Genomic DNA, 18,119 nt, shown 5'->3' with positions numbered 1-18,119 from the left:
TGGGAAAAAGAGAACGGTCGACCAACCAATGTAGTAAATCAGGTAAATTAAATTGTTGTATGAAATATTAATATAATATCGTTAAAAAGCCTCTAGTCAGCAAACACGAGTATACGATTTAATAATAATAATAATAATAATATGTATATATATGGAACGGTACTGCGTACACTCAGTACATCAGCATCTGAAAAGTTAATTAAAAATGCTTAAAGTTTAACCTAATAAAAAGTACTTGATTGTCGAAAATGATACAATTCTAGCGCTTATATTATTTATTCCTCGAGAATGTAATAATATGTTTGAAGCTTATAGCGAGGTTTAATATATTATTTCATAATTTATTTTTGACAAGACATTTTCCGCTTCCATCGATAAGTAGATTAAATGATAAAACCATGAAACTTACTAGCACTTTAAAACACAGTTTATCATTTTAATTAAAGATTTAATTTTATAATAAACCATAAAAATTTTACATTTTATACTTTCACAGGAAAATAAAATTATTGTGTAGATAAAAACATTGTATTTCACTCAACGTACAATTACTTAATGAATCCCCTTTATTCCTTTTAATGATCGTTTAAAAAGTTACTTTAATATTGTTATTATTATTATTCAACATATATTTAATATTTATACCTAAATATTATAATTTTTAATTAAATTATTCTCTTCGTAAATACTAAATTGTAAAATGTAAGTACTATATAATTGTATAGGTATAACTAAGAAATACTAATAATTTAATATTACAATTTTAATGTATCTTTAATAATATAATTTTCAAAATAAATAGAGTAGGTAATCTAAATCAAGTTTTAAATTAGTCTTTAATAATATTCATAGAAATTAATTATCACGAATAGGTTTAATATTAATTTAATTAATCCTAATATAATACGTAAAATCCAATTTTTTATAAATTTGTTTTATTGTAATATTAGTACACTAATAAAGATATAATAAACCTATAGGCAGTAGGCACTCACATATACAATACATATTCATAGTATTTTGATTTTCACTAGAAAATTTGTTTGTAAAGCTTATTTTTTTTACATGGATATTATAATGATTAACTTTTAAAGTTCATGGCTAACAAATAGCGGCTGTCCATTCGGACATTTTTATTGCGTAATCTCTTGTTGTTTGTTTTTCTTTGGGAAAGTTTTATCCCCTTTTCTTGATAATTTTTTCACAGGCGAGTAAATCCTGTTCTTCTATTCTGTTATTCTTCCCGTTGATATTAAATATCATTATAATTTAATGTTTTCCGCTTAAACTCATTCGATATACACAACATTCGTCGTATGTTTTTATTTCTCATTGAATTCCCTCCACCTTATCATAATAATTTTTCAATGAAATATAATGAGGAAATACGCTGGACAATTAGGATATGTATAATAATATTGACTGAATACGGTATATATACGAATTGAATGGAGTTTTACAAGTACTCGGTCGGTGTGAAAAGTTCTGTAAAAGTTTAGCTGTTGTTTATATAACGTAGTAGTTATCTTTACTTTTAATACTAAACATCTTTAATTCTAAATTAAACTCGCCAAAAAATATTATTCGGACTACATGGCGTAATAGTTTAAAATGTAAAAATATGATGTGTCTAAATTTATTATATAATAAAATAAATCCATGTAAAATAAGATAATAAAAATTTGATAACCAATTATTTCAATTACTTCAATCGGCTTAGTAGTCAGTACTAATAATTTAATGTCACATCGTTGACTATGGGCAGCGCAGTAAAATAAAAGTATTTTTCTTATTTTAATTGATGAAATTACATTCTGAAGGGTAGAGTATATAATTAATATTTAATATACACGTAAACAGAATACAAATTAAATACAAAAGCAGAAAATAGTTAATATAGTCTGTATATTAGGTTTTATAGTTTTGTAATTAAATATAATTAAATTTACTTTAGGTATATAAGACAAGGGCACATTTGTTTGAAAACCATGTAATATTAACGCCTATACGAATATATTACAATATATATTTTATATATACCTACTATATATATAAATTGTCATAAATTGCATTTATAATAATATTGTATTAACGCAAATAATTGAGAGGTAAATTGAAAACCGCTAAAATTATATAGATTGTATAGCAAATTACTTAAAAGGAGTTCCCTGTTAAAATTGATTCAAAAGCTTTTATGCTACACCAGTAGTTTTATGTTATTGGACAGTAAGTTAAAACGAGGGAAATAATATAGATATAATTCAAAATCAATTATTAAAGGTTGATACTGTTGGTCATAATAAAATGTATGATTATTCAAACGTTTTTTTTAAGACGTAATACACGATGTACTTTTTTCAATTCAATTTGTTTATTTATACATTTAATAAAAACAGCCAGGACGAATGCCCATAATATAGACATTTCGATATTACCATAAGGTTGGAAAGAAATGAAGTATACTTTTGGAGAGGTAAACTGGAATACAGTTCATAATATTTATTTCCAAAATATAATGGGTCAAGTTGGAGTATAAAATTATCAAACATACTAAAACAAATATTTAAATGTCTACATTTCGTTATGAAATATTATCCTCACTTTTGTTCGATATTACTGTTTGCATACAATATAATGAGACATATGATAATATTGTAATAAATGGTAAATATCAGAGGGGTAAACTGGAATGGAACAATAAATATTTTGTTCATTTCCGGTTCAGTCAACCAGCTCAAAAACGACAATTCGGGGGATTTAACACACGTTTGTTTTACGGTATTTAAAGTCATTCGTGTTTCACAAATTTTAATGGCACGGCCGACACGCGACCTAAAATTTCGAAAGAGTACCACGAAGTGTTTGGACTGATGCACATGAAGATAGTAATCAATCTTTTTCTCGGTTTTAGCCCGCACAAGCATTATGTCTATCTTTTCTGTAAACAGCGACGGGTAAAAGAGGTTTTTCCTGATAGTAGTGTCTATATACACATACAATATAAATAAATATACAAAATGGAATACTATTTTTCATGAACACGGTTTGCGGTAAGCACAAGTGATGTATATGGAAAAATCCAAAACGTTATATTATGAGGAAAAAAACAGTATACGGCTTAATGGCTGTGAATCTATTGCGGACGTTGATAATCGAGTGATACACTGACATGAGCCTAAATATTTCTGAAATATGTATGATGAAATAAAATTGAGGAATAATAGGAATAAACCATTACATTTTCCAACCTAACATTTTTATTTATTCAATTAATTTAGAAAAAAATATAACTGTATTAAAACTGAATTTAATATTTGATAAGTATTGGATTGAATTTATACCACTTAATTTTTATGAAAAGTCAAACAACATTAAGTTTAATCTGATCCTGTTACTTGATTTTATAATTTACTTTAGGTTTTTAAAGAAAAATGCTTTAGCCTATTTTGGTATAAATCTTGATTTTTTTTTTCATATTGGTATATAAAGGATGATAAAAAGTTAGCGAAATTAAAAAAAATAATGATATTTTGTCAGCCGATATTCTGGGATTTACGTTAGGAGAAAAAAATCATAAGGTCTTACATCATCTTCTATTTAAAACTAAAATCCAATTTCAAAATTGGAATGCACGCAACCACCGACAAATGAGCCATTGAACCGTGAATATTTATTTTATTAGCCCGGCTTCGATATTATTCCCTTCATATGGGCTTTTACGTAGATTATTGCGTTATACACCATGCGAGGGATTGGGGAGGGGGAATAGAAGTCGGTGGGCGTCTGTCACTTTGAGCTACGAGCTTATCTCGCGAGTTCAAAGCTCCGGAACTCTCTCGCCCTATCAATTTCACAGCGCGTCCCCTATTAATTGGACCGGCGGCTCGTCCATTATTGTGCGCAACCCCTTGCTCGATCCTTTCAAAAAGATTCATTACTCGAAGATTTTATCGCTGGGATTAATGCGCCGAGTTTATTTCATTTCACACAAGCCCGCACACACTCACACACATACGCATTTACATTATGTCTTGATGTTCTCTAAAGACGAGCGCACGTCTTAACAAAGCTCTATCCGTATCGTGACAGTACAGGATTCATAATATTTATTATTATTTATTTCCAATTTCTAATATTATTATTTATTTCTAATTTCTAATATTATTAATTATCTATAACTTCTAATATAATTGTTGTCTGTCACCTAATAATATTATCATGTCTAAATTATATAAACACTGTAAACATAGTAGACCATAACGGGCGAGCGCAGACAGTCGTGAACGTATTTTGGTACACGATAATGCAGAGCTTTCGTCAAAGACTTAGATTAATGAAAATCCTTTATCGATGATTATATTCTATAGTTCGTAATATAAATATAATACAATTAGAAAACCAATTAATACTTTGTCAAAATTATACAAGCTGGTTTTCATAGCGTCCATTTTCCCGCATAGTATGAGCTTACAGCCGTAACATCATCCTCACGTACCGAACTAAGTTCTTACGTTAACTTGACCGGTATGCGTGGTGTAGCTGTAGTGACTTTGTTACTATTGTTGTACACTTGTGCGTGACTACTGGTATTGCGTGTCACGTGCGTTAAACGTCATAATTCTTAAAAGTCACGATCATTGCCGGTGAGGTTGGTGCAAACATAGTTCAGTTTGACCAGCTGTTAATAAGGGTGCTGGGGAATTTAATTGCTAGTTTACCTGGTATAGAGGGGTGTATTTTGTGTTATCTAAGTCCTTGATATGGCTCTCTGGGGTTGTCATTGTTTATTATTTGTGCTAAATATAAGCCAAATTAGTGGTTTATGCATGTTAAAGTACTTGGTAAATCGATATTTCCGTTTTTATTTATATCGAGGTGATTTTTAAAAATAATACGTAAGTACTTATATTTTTATATATAGTATGGTCACACATATATATTTCGCTAAACATTTAAAATGTTGGATATTCCATTTATTCTATTACATATATAGTGACGTATTATGTTAAATATGAAAAAAGGGGGTTTTATATTTTTTATGAATTATTTGGATTTATACCACACGAGTGAATAGTTGAGGGTTTATCATTTTAGAGTTTAGACCAGAAGGGGAGCCTATAATACCTCCTAAAACATAGCTACTCAATACACCAAATCATTCATAAAAACGAGCTTAATCGTAAACCACAACCAATATTGGGGTTAATATATTTTTAAAGTTTAGTAAATTGCTTCTGTGCATCTCTTTCGTAAGTATATTAGCAAAGCAAAAATATTGCATCCATGAACGTTAGATATTCTCGTGTATCCATTACATAGAATATATAAGTGTATGGTATAAATAATATAGTTCCACTTTTAGTGATTTGCTTTGTAGACAAGAGTTAAATATAATAACTAAGTCTAACTTACATTTTTACTATTTTGATGTGCATTGAAAATTATGAAGTATTTTATGGTAAATCATCCCATTTTTGTTCAAAATCGTTATTTTTTTTATTAAATATTTTTTTATTATTTCGTAGAATAATAATTGTACAAATGTATGGTACGTACTCGTCTTTATTATATCGCTATAGTTGAATGACAATAATTTATGGAAACCATAATGTGGTCATGTTCGTAAAAATGTGGGACATACTCATATGAACTGTTTAGAAAAAAAAAATGTAAATAAAATTAATATGTTATGAGTGTTATAACTTGTGACATAAATTTTGATTAGAGATAATTTGTTTATAGAATCCTGGTGTGAATAGTGGGCGTTTTTATTTTGGACTTTAACGAATTTACGTCTTATGCTGTCTTAGTGTCTACAATAATTTACATTTTTATTTCATCTATATGTTTTATATACGCATATATATATATATACACTCACATTCACATTGTTTCGTAAAAGTTAAAAAATAAAACTGTAAAATGTTGACGACTTTAAAGTTACATGTGGGAAAAATGAAAAGTTTTTGGCAGATGGTTCTTACTCACGGGCTTGACATGGAAGAAGCATTTGCTAGATATTTGATGTTGCTATCCAAAGTTTTAATTTTCTTTTTCTTCTATAACCCACTCGAGTCCTTACGTCAGAAAACGTTAACTCACGCAATATACATACAATATGTGTGTTTATATTTAGGATTCGGGGTTTTCAAAGCCCAAGGGTCCCTAATTAAACGCCGTGGCTCATTAATCCGGTCACTAAACCTTATTGGCCTCTTAATAACAGAGGGCGCCTGAAATGGTGTGTATGTATGTGCGTGTGTATATGAGTGGAGGAGAGGGTGCAAGACAGGTAGGCCATTTGGTTCAAACAATGTTGTTACTAATTATATACACCACCGGGGAGTGGGTTTTCTGTGGACGATATGGTTTTGTTGAAATACCATTGATTATCTTAAAATTTCACATTATTATTTTTAAATTGAAATTCTATTAAAAAACACACAATATTAACAATATTATAATTAAAAAGACCAACTAAACACCTTAGAAGCATATAAATTCGCGATTTACTGTAACGATTTTAGTAACTTATATGTATAGCTTTTATACTGACCTAATTGATTAAAAATAAACAATGCATTTTTAATTTTGTGCTGACATTATAATACCAAAAGTAGTATTTCTGCACATTGATCATGTATATATATATGTAATATATGTTTATTATAAATATCTATTAGTCGATATTCACATGCCGTTATGAAGAGTTAAAACATTTTATAATATTATTCAATGTAGTTTTAATTCTCGATACAAAACAATGCAAATAGTTGCTATTAAAGTTGTAACAGTTAATGCAAACTCACAATTTTCTAACGACGTCGTGTTTATCGAAATAGTGTTTTATTGTATTATGATATTATGATGACTCATGTGCAATAACAATTTTGAATTACACCGCCGTGTATAGATTTATGGTACTCGATCAACTGGTTTAAAAGGAATAGGATATAGTTAATCGTTTTAAAAAGCACAGTCGACGATGCAGCAGCGGCGGCGATTAGCACTAAATTGGATTAGACAGACGAGTCCTCAAACCGGTGATCTGCTCAAAACAGCAGACGACAGATGGGGGGAGGGGAGAGAAAAAACCAACTAAAAAATCAGATAAAAAATGTTACCCGTGTCTCGCACACGTTCGCTTTCGGTCTAGCCGCACGGCTCTATATAATGTAAAATACTCGAAATTCGGTCGACGGCGGCCAATATATGCACTCTCGGGCCGATTGTCATTTAATTGGCATATTCTCGTGCACTGTGCGAGTACATATTATTACAAAATAATATATATACATATTATATCATTACGTATTACCTAACTATATATATATATATATACGTCCCGGAACCCGTGTATAGGACGCTCAAATATATATCGTAAAGCTCGGTCAGCCGATTATTCAAAAGCCCTAATCACTCTCCACCCCGCACCGATGTACAAATGCGCGCGCTCAGACACACACACACACGCGCACACGGGCGCTCGCTAGTGGAAATGCTGACACTGATCCCGAGTCGGTGGGAGTGTGCAAGTTCAGCACTGCACCGGTGTGTGTGTGTGTGTGTGTGTGTCACGGTCCGGTGAATCGGGGATCGTTATTTATACGCATCGTTATATTGCACGCGCACTCACACTGTACGGGGGCGCCTGTAAATTTGCAATGATATAATGTACGTTTAAAACCGTATACGTCGCGTGTATACCGCAGAGTGTATATAATAATACGTACACTGTATTATTATACACGCGTGTGCGTATATATATATACGTATGTATTATTATATATTTTATGTTCCCGCGCGCGCGCTCGCCATATATTATATACGTACTAATTTACTGTTTTTTTTTCGTTAACGATACGCGTGTATATATGTATAGGAGAGGTACTTGCATGCGCACCACCTATATTACGATATATTATATATTATGTTATACGAATCGTCGTCGTCGTCGTCGTCGTCGTCGTCGTTCTTCCCGCCGCCCGCCTATCTCGCGGTATATACGCTTTTTTTCGCGCCGATATTTTATCCCGTTTACATCGCTTCCACAGGTCTCCGGGATTATAATATTATATATTATGGAAAAATAAAATAACGTTAATTCGCCATCGCGGTTATACACGCGCAGTACTGCGGCGTATGAGATATAATACGGCCGGTGTACGCTTCCGGTAGTTTTTCCCAGACCTAATCCTAGGACGCTCACTGAATTTGTGTTTTGATCACTATAAATTTATTTGGAATTATAATTCTATGTACACATGACCGGCGGTCCCCCGCGTCGTAAACAGTAACGCCCTGGCCGCCGCGCATTAAAATACTTTAATCCGCCATATATCGACGTTTAACTGCGGAAACACATCTGTAGGAGGGTAATACTATTATGATATTAATATTTATTATTATTATTATTATTTCAGGGGGCTGTTATATTATTATTGCTATATTATGAACACGACCTCGTTTTGGGATGCGGAGCTTCTATCGCTGGCGTTAAAAATAATGTCTTGTTTACTCATCCGTCAGATTCGTCTAATAATATGATTCGATGCTCTGGACTGCGAGTCACTGCAGTTTGTGCAGAGGGATGAGATGTGTTTTTCTTCTTTAAGCTACTCCTCCCAAACACACCCCCCTTAACCGATATCGTACCCTATTCCACCAGGGGTGCCTTTGTGTGTTGTTGTTTCGTCGGTGGTTGGTCGTTATCTCCGGTTGGCAGCCGCCACTTCCTCCGCCGACACAATCAACGTAAGCCTCGGAAGTGTACAGAGTTTTTTTGTTTTTTTTACTGTCACCCCAAAAACATCGGTCGCGACGGTATCGCGTCACTGCTCCTGTCCATTTGAAATTGTTTTGTCACGTTTCCGAGTTTCACCGCCCGCGATAATAATAATATATTGTACGTTTCGTATCTGTGTGGCGTGTCCCCGCGTTAATTGCTCCGGCGGAATACCTGTCTACATAAACAAATGACGTGCGAATTAACGGCGAGCGTTCATATTCATGACCAGTGTGCCATACGTATCTGATACTATTACATATAATAACGATATGTATCTATTAAAATGATAAAATCATTATAACGTTAGTTGTATGTATTTTAATGTGTGTGTGTGTGTGTGTGTTTGTGTGTGTGTGTGTGGTACTCGCCAAATACCGAGAGAATACAGTGTTTATTAACTGATTATGATGTATCGCATTGACAGGAATAATAGCGAGGGATTGTCAGTTAAGTTTATTATTACGCGTGTAACGTTATGTTTGTATCTGTTGTTTTTAAATCAAACATAATTAACATAATTTCAAATATAAAATAGTAAAAACAGTGGTTTGACCTATTATTATTTCGTGTAAAAATCTACGATATAGGTTGACCGAATTCCCACTTGTATTTAAATAAAATAGCTGGAAAAAATTAATTTGTACGAAAAAAACCAACCCTCTGTGGTCCTCCCCAGTCCCTCTCAAAGGACCGCTGCCGTTACCGTATAACGTGTTCATAAAAAGCGTTTCGTGCAGTGTATGAATATCTCATGTACATGCGTGTACCGGGAACCTATCCCACGCATTTATGTGTGTGTGTGTATATATATATATATATATATATATATGGTATGTGTGTCTTCGAAGGGTCGCCGTGATTTATGAAACGTCTAATCGATTCCGGTCGTATACTCCAGGGTTTCGATTCGAAGCTCTAACGCGGTATAATGTGCGTATACGAGGATGGTGGTTCGATTTTCCAATGCTATTATTTTTTATTTTTCGTTATTCCCTCCTGCTCTCGACTATATATAATAAAATATATACATATATATATATATATATATATATATATATATATTTGTGTGTACATGTGTGTGTGGGTGTGTGTGTATATGTGTCTTGGTTACGCAGTCTGCAGATGATTAACAATATACGTCAACCGAGACAAATTCAAAACCGGAGCGTGTAGAAGAGTCCTCCGTTCGGCAACCCCTTGTGAATTTTATAAAGGGTTGTTACTATGTATATTTCCACAATTTGTGTTTATATATATATATATATATATATTCGTGTGTACACATTTGCTCACTCTGTATCTCTAACTCTCTATCAGCTCGTGTAGCATATATACGCACAGCAATTTGTTAATGGATATAGTGCTCTTAATTTTCCCTCCATATCTGCTGATATTTAGACACTCCAAAACACACTGTTTGCGTTGGCACTGCATGACGTGTATTCGCCGCTATCATCCCACCCCGCAACAACTGCAGATCATCATCACGCACGTATATCCCTCCGTGTACACACGGTGATACATTACGCGCGTAAACAACAAGGGTATTATTATATCGAATACCACACGAATTTTAAAGACAATATAAAGTGTCTCGTAAGTTGTAACAGCCAAAACGAGACTATAAAAACATTTCGGTACTTGTGCAGTCGATGAAAATAAACTTTTCTAGATATCATAAAATAAAATACATTTTAAGACTTGCCACATAACGTATCATTGTAAGAATTTTTAAACTTTTATTTATCTTAAAATGGTTTTACAAATTCTCGTTATTAGAACTAATTGAGCCATAAACTTTCGACGTTTATCGATGGTATACGCACTGATTTATACTGCATTATGTTTGCTTCTTTCGTGTTAGGCGTTGTCGATAATCAGTTCAATATTTATTACCCATCTCGCTCTTTCCGTACGCGAATTTCGAAGTACATATATAACTATTTTTACTAATAAAAGTTTGTTTTTATCAGTATTAAGAGATAGGTTGATAACATTTTGGATTTTGTTTCATATTTTTATCATCGTTATGAGCAAACTATTTGGAAATGTATGGGTGTAGTCAATGAGTGGTGATTTTTTTTCGACACGAAAGTCGTGAGAAGCGCTTTTAATATCCGACACACGTCACCAGCGGGGGAAGAATAAACGCTGACGACAGACCCCGTGGGTCGTTATTATTGGCCCGGTGTCAAAATTTCAAACCACGGCAGTGCGGAATAGGTAAATACCGAAAGGTCAAACATAGCACGAGTAACTCGGATGGCATTTTGAGAGGGTGACATTTGTGAGTGTACGTAACGGCAGGAGGAAGGGGAGGGGTTTAAGAGAAGGTGCGTCATTAGAGAGCAAAGGCCGTGGCTAGGACGTGATCGAGTTGTCAACGGTTTTCGGTCAAGTCGTTAAGACGGTGACTGAGTTCCACCCCTATCCACACCGTCCTTTTCTACTTCCTGTTTTCTATCCGTACGCCTTTATATATCCTTTTATAACCAGCTGGCCTAACGAACCGGCAACTGGACGACAAGAACGAAATTCCCTTTGTAAGAATACATATACACATACGCGCGCGCGCGCGTGAGCTACGTATACATTAAAAAGAATAAACCGACACGACTCATTGGACAGTTGGTTCATTATGCAACAACAAAGCAATTTTTTTCTTTTTTTAAATATTTCTTCTCTTTTCTGCTCTTTATTGAACTTTTATAAAATCTGTATTAACAAATTTCATCATTATTTTAACGATGAAAATAATGGACATAAGATTATTTCCGTAATGAGGTAAAATTATCAACAAGTAACTTTTAAAGATACGACTATGCATAATTATTATTAATAGTATTATATCTTTAATTCATAATAAATTAGAATAGTTTTGTTATAAAAAATGAACTGTTTTCGTTGCTTACATATTATATTTGTCATTTACTATTTAGGAGAATACAGATGAAAGTAATTACTAAATCGAGTAATATATTTTAATCATAATATTTTTATAGTGAACCATGTGTTCATGCACTGGTCGAAACAAAGTTTATCTTCCTGTGCTTTCTTTTCATTTAATACAAAACCAGATTGTGTATATGCAAATACTTTGAGAAAGTAACCGGGCGTTTTCTTCTTAAGCACCTAACGCTCGAGGGTTATCATAGAGACGTGATGTGCATTATACGGGATTAACAAACGAAAGCGGAACGTGACGTACCCAGATTGAATAAATGCAACTTAAAAAACAACCAACCATAAAGTTTTCGACCAAATGTTGAGGCCCCGAAAAGCCTAAGTTCAACCGGCTTGAACGATACATACTATGTATTCTTGTCCTTTGTCCAGCACATTGTTTAAATCGGAAATAAATTGGAAAACTTTTATCCATCGTGTACAAAGTATGACAAAAGAAGGCTGAAAACTTTTTTAATTCGTTTAAATTCGTCAACTGAAATTTGGAGACAAAAAATTGGACATGACAAACTTATAATCTTATTTTATACCTACTGAAATAAATTGTACCTATACATTTTACAGTGGAAGTTGTATTACAAATAATTACATGCACCTATTTAGATTTTAAAAAATATGTTAATTTACTATAAAAATATAAAGACGTATATTTCATTTAAAAGTCGATAAAGTGTTTCTATTTTGAGCGTCTATATTATGCTCTTATTTATTATTAATGCTTATAACGAAACAGATTTATTGAAAAACTGAAAATTGAAAATCAGAAAATTCATTCTGTCTTGTCGAGCTTTTTATGAAAAACTTTTTAACGACCGGTTTTATATTGTTTTCGTTAATTGTAATTTACCCCGTTAATAACTATAGTTTAATAATATATTCTAGTGGGTTCAAAAAACGTAAAAAGTTTCTTTCGCAAAAACTTTGGATGAATCGTAATAAGTTGCACTAATACTGAACTTCAGAATTTTAGCGATTGATGGTGTTCTATAATTACTGATCAAAGCAGCGTCATATTTACAATATAGTATAGTACCTAATATTGTCGTCCCTTTTTCTTCTTTCTATTCGGTACTGAGCATTGTTATTGTTTCTCTTTTGGTTTTTATCACCCTTCTGCGTTAAACAAAAACCGTATTTTATTAGCAAGCTTCAATTTATTTATATATATTTTTTTTTTAAATCCGATTGTTTAAGCCACCCCACATTTATCGTATACATTATCGTAGGAAAACTTCCCCGTCCTGTTGGAAACGATAATCTAAATGTGTTTCTCTGTGCATGTGACTCACACGTCACCGAACTCCTCTCTTTCTCTCGATTTCTATTTGACGGATCACTTAATACCACGTACGTTCCTTCCTCATGTACATAGTAATCTTGTATATTATTCCAGTAAGGTCCTAATCTGATACGACACGCCGAGACGACACAACGCCCGCCACTCCCTTCATATAATACATATTATAGCGTACTATTTAATACTGCCTGGGATAATGTCCCTTATTCCGATTACAGACTTCACTCTTGTCGTCTTCGTCCCCACGGTTTTAATCCTGCCGCGAGCTCGCAGTATTACGCTCAAAATCAATTGCCATTTTGTGGTGGAGAAGAGTGGTGGTTGAAGGTGTCAAACGGAATTCGACTACTCGTTGTTATTTTGCTTTATGAAAAGTTATATCTCTAGGTTTTCGTTCGCTCCCCTTGTTCTCTTTTTTCTATAGTTCCAACTCAGTTTTGTTGAATTGTATAATATGATTTATAATGTTTTAATATTAATGGTGTGCGTTGTGCATACATTATTAATCTACAGAAATTCCGAATTTTTATGAAAAAAAAACCGTTTATTATTTTGTTACTATTCTATTTTCAGTTTTATAAGTTTTTCAAACTAACAAAAATAATGATTTTTCATAAAAAAAATACTTTGTTACACATAAATATATTAATTTACCCATGTCAAATAACAGTGTCGTTGAAATTGCAGTTCTATATTGTGTTATATATATATAATATATTATAAATTACAGTTTAACACTTTAGTAATATCCATTGTCTATAAAACGTATTTGGATTTACAAACATTTTTTTTCGTTGTTATTTTTGATAACATAACTAGTTTTATAATAAAATAAATTTAATTCTGATTTTAATTTTTGGTATTTTATTTCCAGGTTGTTTGTTAAACGATTCTTTGAGAAATCCACCAGATGTGCCACCGAGGAATCCCGGCACGATGAGTAGATTGAACGGTCGGCTAAAGGGTTCCGGTCAGGGATCCAATGCCGGCACGATGGTACATCTTGCAGGAGATCATCAACACCCGATGGACTTAGACTTTGAACCATCCAATTGTGTCATAAGAACTGCTTCCGGGTCCGTCTACATACAGCCGGGTATGAATCATTGTAATAATAAGATTTTTCCTTCATCTTTATTTCTGTTCCACTTAACTGAAAATATTTAACGATATCCTCTGAAATAAAAAAAAAAAAAAAAAAAAAACGCCATTAGCAAACAATAACGATAAAAGACGGTTTCGAGAAAAGTTGGAGGGCTCTCAATTATTATTCCGAACACTGTCGTCGGAGAGAACGCCGAGCCGTTAATAATGCATCTAGAAATTCTCCTTTTAAAAATCATACAGTTGAGTTAACACTTTCTTAAGTGGAGGGGGAGGGACAATATTTTGAACTGATTATAATATTATATAGCGCCTTGAAAAAAAAAACATTGTGCAATATTAAATTTTAGTCTTTTTTTAAGTAAACCGTAGAATATATTTTTATTATAAATATAATTTATATTTTTATGCTTTTACAGACATGACGAAAAGTGTGTTGGACTACAAGAATACGTCATCGTGCAGTAGTCCTTCTAAGACTGATATTCACAAATCATCGGAAAGGTATGCTTAAAATATTCAATAACTGGTGGTTACACAAAACATTATATTATTAACGTTATCAGTTTAGCTGGAAAAATTGACTTATGGCTATATTCATTATTTATTATTATTTACAATCATTTATTTTGATATCTTGATCATGATTGATATGTTCAGTTTTTACCTATACCTAAACACGTGTCGGAAACAAGAATCGGGTGTCCCAGTGTCATACTTTTTTGTTTTGTTTTGGAGAGGGTTCGAAAACATAAATCAGTCATAATGAAAGGAGCCATTACGTATGGTATTGTTGGAATTATTTAATGGGGTTCGTTCTGAGAACTGTTTTGAAAAACGAATTCTAACTAGCAAATGGAAACGCCCGCAAATTGCTATTAAAAACAAAGAGGGTTCTGCTGACCACACGATTTCACCCCTCATCGTATCTGTACAATGATATTTTTGTGATAAAAATCTCTCCAATATACATATATATATATATAACTTATTGATATTTCTGGTGAATAATTCAGCATTGAATTGGGATACCAGTAGCTACTGAGTACCGGGTAGAAGAACTATAATACTTGTATTTACTATAGGCTCCGTTTCATCATCAACATAATAATCAATATAATAGTATAGGACAGTATTTATTGCATCAGTATTAGACATTTTTTTACTGCGCTCGAATAGGAATTTGTTGAGTGATGTCCATGCATCGAGTGGTGTATTTTTTATTTTTTATATTTTTTTTCGAGTATAATACATATTATTCAATACTTCGACTTAAAAAAAATGAATAATAATAAAGTAATACATGTTAGATAATATAATGAGATATTATAACAATAATAATAAAAAAAAAACTTACCAATTAAAAGTGATAAAAAATGAATAATAATTGAAAACATTTTTTATTACATTTTATTATAACACGTATTAATTACATAATGTGATGTCAAACTGAGCTTTTGAAATTTAATAATATATTTTACATCCCACTGCAGATCACATATTGATTATATTGATTATATTATTAAAATTTTATATTTATATATTACATATAGGTATAATTTATATTTACGTACTTTCGAATATATTAATAAAATAAATAGATATTTTTAATTTAAATCGTATTATTTTCTGCTCAATTAAGAATTATTCTAGTATTTTATTTAAAAATATGGTGTGATTACAGGTGCTCTTTAGGTTACGGTGTAGGCATGCCGGTACTACCAGTCAGGAACAACCTGAGACGACCAACGTCTTCTCATCATTTTTCATCCGCGTCTCGATTCCAGTTCCAAAAAGGTTTCGCTTCCCGGTGTTCATGGAAGTGCTCGTCAATTGTATTAATAATTGTGTGTTTACTGATGGCTGTTGCGTTAACTTATATCACGTGTAAGTTTACAAAATACGTTTATTTTTACCGTATTAAATATTAATTAATTAAAAAAACAACAAATACATTAATAATAATTTATTTAAAAAAAAAAACGAAAAAATGCATTTTATTTATTTAATTAAAATATTTTTTTAAATTTCAATCAAAATATAATAGCATTACCTAAATAAATAATATGAAAATTATTCATTTGATTTACAGCATCCAATCTCTTGCGGTTATCGTACCAAGGTCCGGCATCGTGTTCGGTGCTGGTCGACGAGAACGGTGGAAATGGCGACTCACTGGCCATGCCGAAATCGCTGAACCACTCGAAATCAACTTCGGAAAACACAGGTAGGTGGCGTCCCCGAGACCCAGAAACCCGAGCACGTAGTAAACGTAGTTTGGAACGACAACGTCAAAATCACCGACCATTGGACTTGCTTGACGGCGGTGATAATGACGTTGGAGCTAACGGTGATGGTACGGTAGTGCAGCATGATAACACGGTAAAAAATAGTTTATTCTCTCGCACGCTTTATGCACGTACTAACAGAGCTTTACCCCGACAAATGTACGACGCCGTGGTGGAAGTAAAGTCTTCGTCGTCCAAACAGTCACCATTGACGCGTAGAAATCGAAAACGACAGGCGTCTGACATGATTGTGTATCGGAAGGATTCCAATGACGACGAAGACGATAACATCATGAATGGGAACGTGGACATCGTGCCGTTAGATCCCGAACACCGTATCCGGGTAAATTTGACGATAGCGTCTGACGACGGTTCAGCTGGAAGTCCGATGTACGCCTTGTCCCTGTCATTGCCAAGAGCCGACCAGGTTGTTGAACCCGTAAGAGTCGCTCCCGTCGCTCCCGTCGCAAATCCGCTGAACTCTATGCCACCGTTGCAATCGTCCGGCGCAGAGTGCGATTGTTTTTGTCCGTGTCTCGATCAGGACGACGACGACGGCGATCGAATGACCACGACTAATATCATACCTACAAACCCTTCGACATTATCGCAGTTCGATAACATGACGTCCGATACGATTTGGACGACTGAGTTTTCCACGACCGAATATCCCGAACGAACTGTGGACGCAGTTTCGTGTCCTCCTCCCGTTTTGCTGTTTTGTGACACAGGTAAGTCGCCAATCTCTCATTTAAAAATAATAAAGCGACGAAAATAATGGCGACGACCACCAACAACTTAAGCCGGACCTAAAAGTAACTTCATACAATTTGAAGTTTAATACCTCTAATGAATTTGCAGGTTTTTTCTTAAATATATTTTTTAATAATTTAGTAATTTGATTAGTACACGGTGATTGAAAATATAGTATATTAAATATTTTATTTGCGTTGTATTGGATTCTGTAGTTGGTTTTGGTAGTGGTGCTTACAACTTCTTTAATTTTTTAGTAGTTTAGTTGATTTTATTTATAGTATTAATATAATTGGTTATTGTTGTCTTACGTATTTACCAACAGCAATAATCATTATTGTGTTTCGTAGAAATACGAAAACTGTAGTTTACATATTATTTGCTGTTGTATAAATATTTTTCTGAGTTTAATAATATCATGAGTATAATTTGCACGATAAACTTTAATAGTTCCCATTATACTCGTATACTCCATAAACATATTAACTTACAATTTAAACTAACTATAATAAATGTATTCGATTTATCAATAAACAAATAATTTAAACGAATAATGACATTTTATTTTTAATAAATATTTGATAATTTGTGTAAATTGAATATGAAGTAGGTTTAAATAATTTCCATAAGGAAATACAATTAAAATTAAACGCACGTAGTTATACTGGTAGGCAATTTATTGATGTTGCAATGTGCTACAAAATTACTTTGTTAACTTGGTCGTTTATTGGTCAATATTATAAAAAACGTTTCACATATTTATTTATTAATTTATTCATAAATCCTCTGGTACAAGAAAAAAAAATATAATAATTAACTTATATTTTATTCTGTAGGATTTAATTACGTTTTTCATTTGATAAAAAAAAATAAAATAAAACTATTTATTTTTTCATAGTTTGATAAATTGTAGTTGCATATAAAA

The 18,119-nt window shown here is 32.6% G+C and overlaps 1 protein-coding gene across 4 annotated transcripts in view; it reads left to right on the top strand.

Moving 5' to 3' along the window:
* LOC132921594 (teneurin-m) overlaps positions 1 to 18,119 on the top strand; it is a 68,816-nt gene that overhangs the window by 35,798 nt on the left and 14,899 nt on the right. For 3 of the 4 annotated variants that reach the window (XM_060984731.1, XM_060984722.1, XM_060984711.1), the window contains exons 3-6: positions 13,924 to 14,145; positions 14,573 to 14,657; positions 15,838 to 16,040; positions 16,246 to 16,380. In XM_060984731.1, coding sequence (XP_060840714.1) covers positions 13,924 to 14,145; positions 14,573 to 14,657; positions 15,838 to 16,040; positions 16,246 to 16,380 — 645 coding nt within the window. Of the gene's footprint in view, positions 1 to 13,923; positions 14,146 to 14,572; positions 14,658 to 15,837; positions 16,041 to 16,245; positions 17,173 to 18,119 lie in introns of all 4 variants that reach the window. The other variant, XM_060984702.1, reaches the window with a different exon arrangement.

The sequence above is a fragment of the Rhopalosiphum padi genome, chromosome 1, assembly GCF_020882245.1.
Source record: "Rhopalosiphum padi isolate XX-2018 chromosome 1, ASM2088224v1, whole genome shotgun sequence".
NCBI classification, from domain to species: Eukaryota; Metazoa; Arthropoda; class Insecta; order Hemiptera; family Aphididae; genus Rhopalosiphum; species Rhopalosiphum padi.
This window is presented reverse-complemented; position numbering and strand designations above follow the sequence as displayed.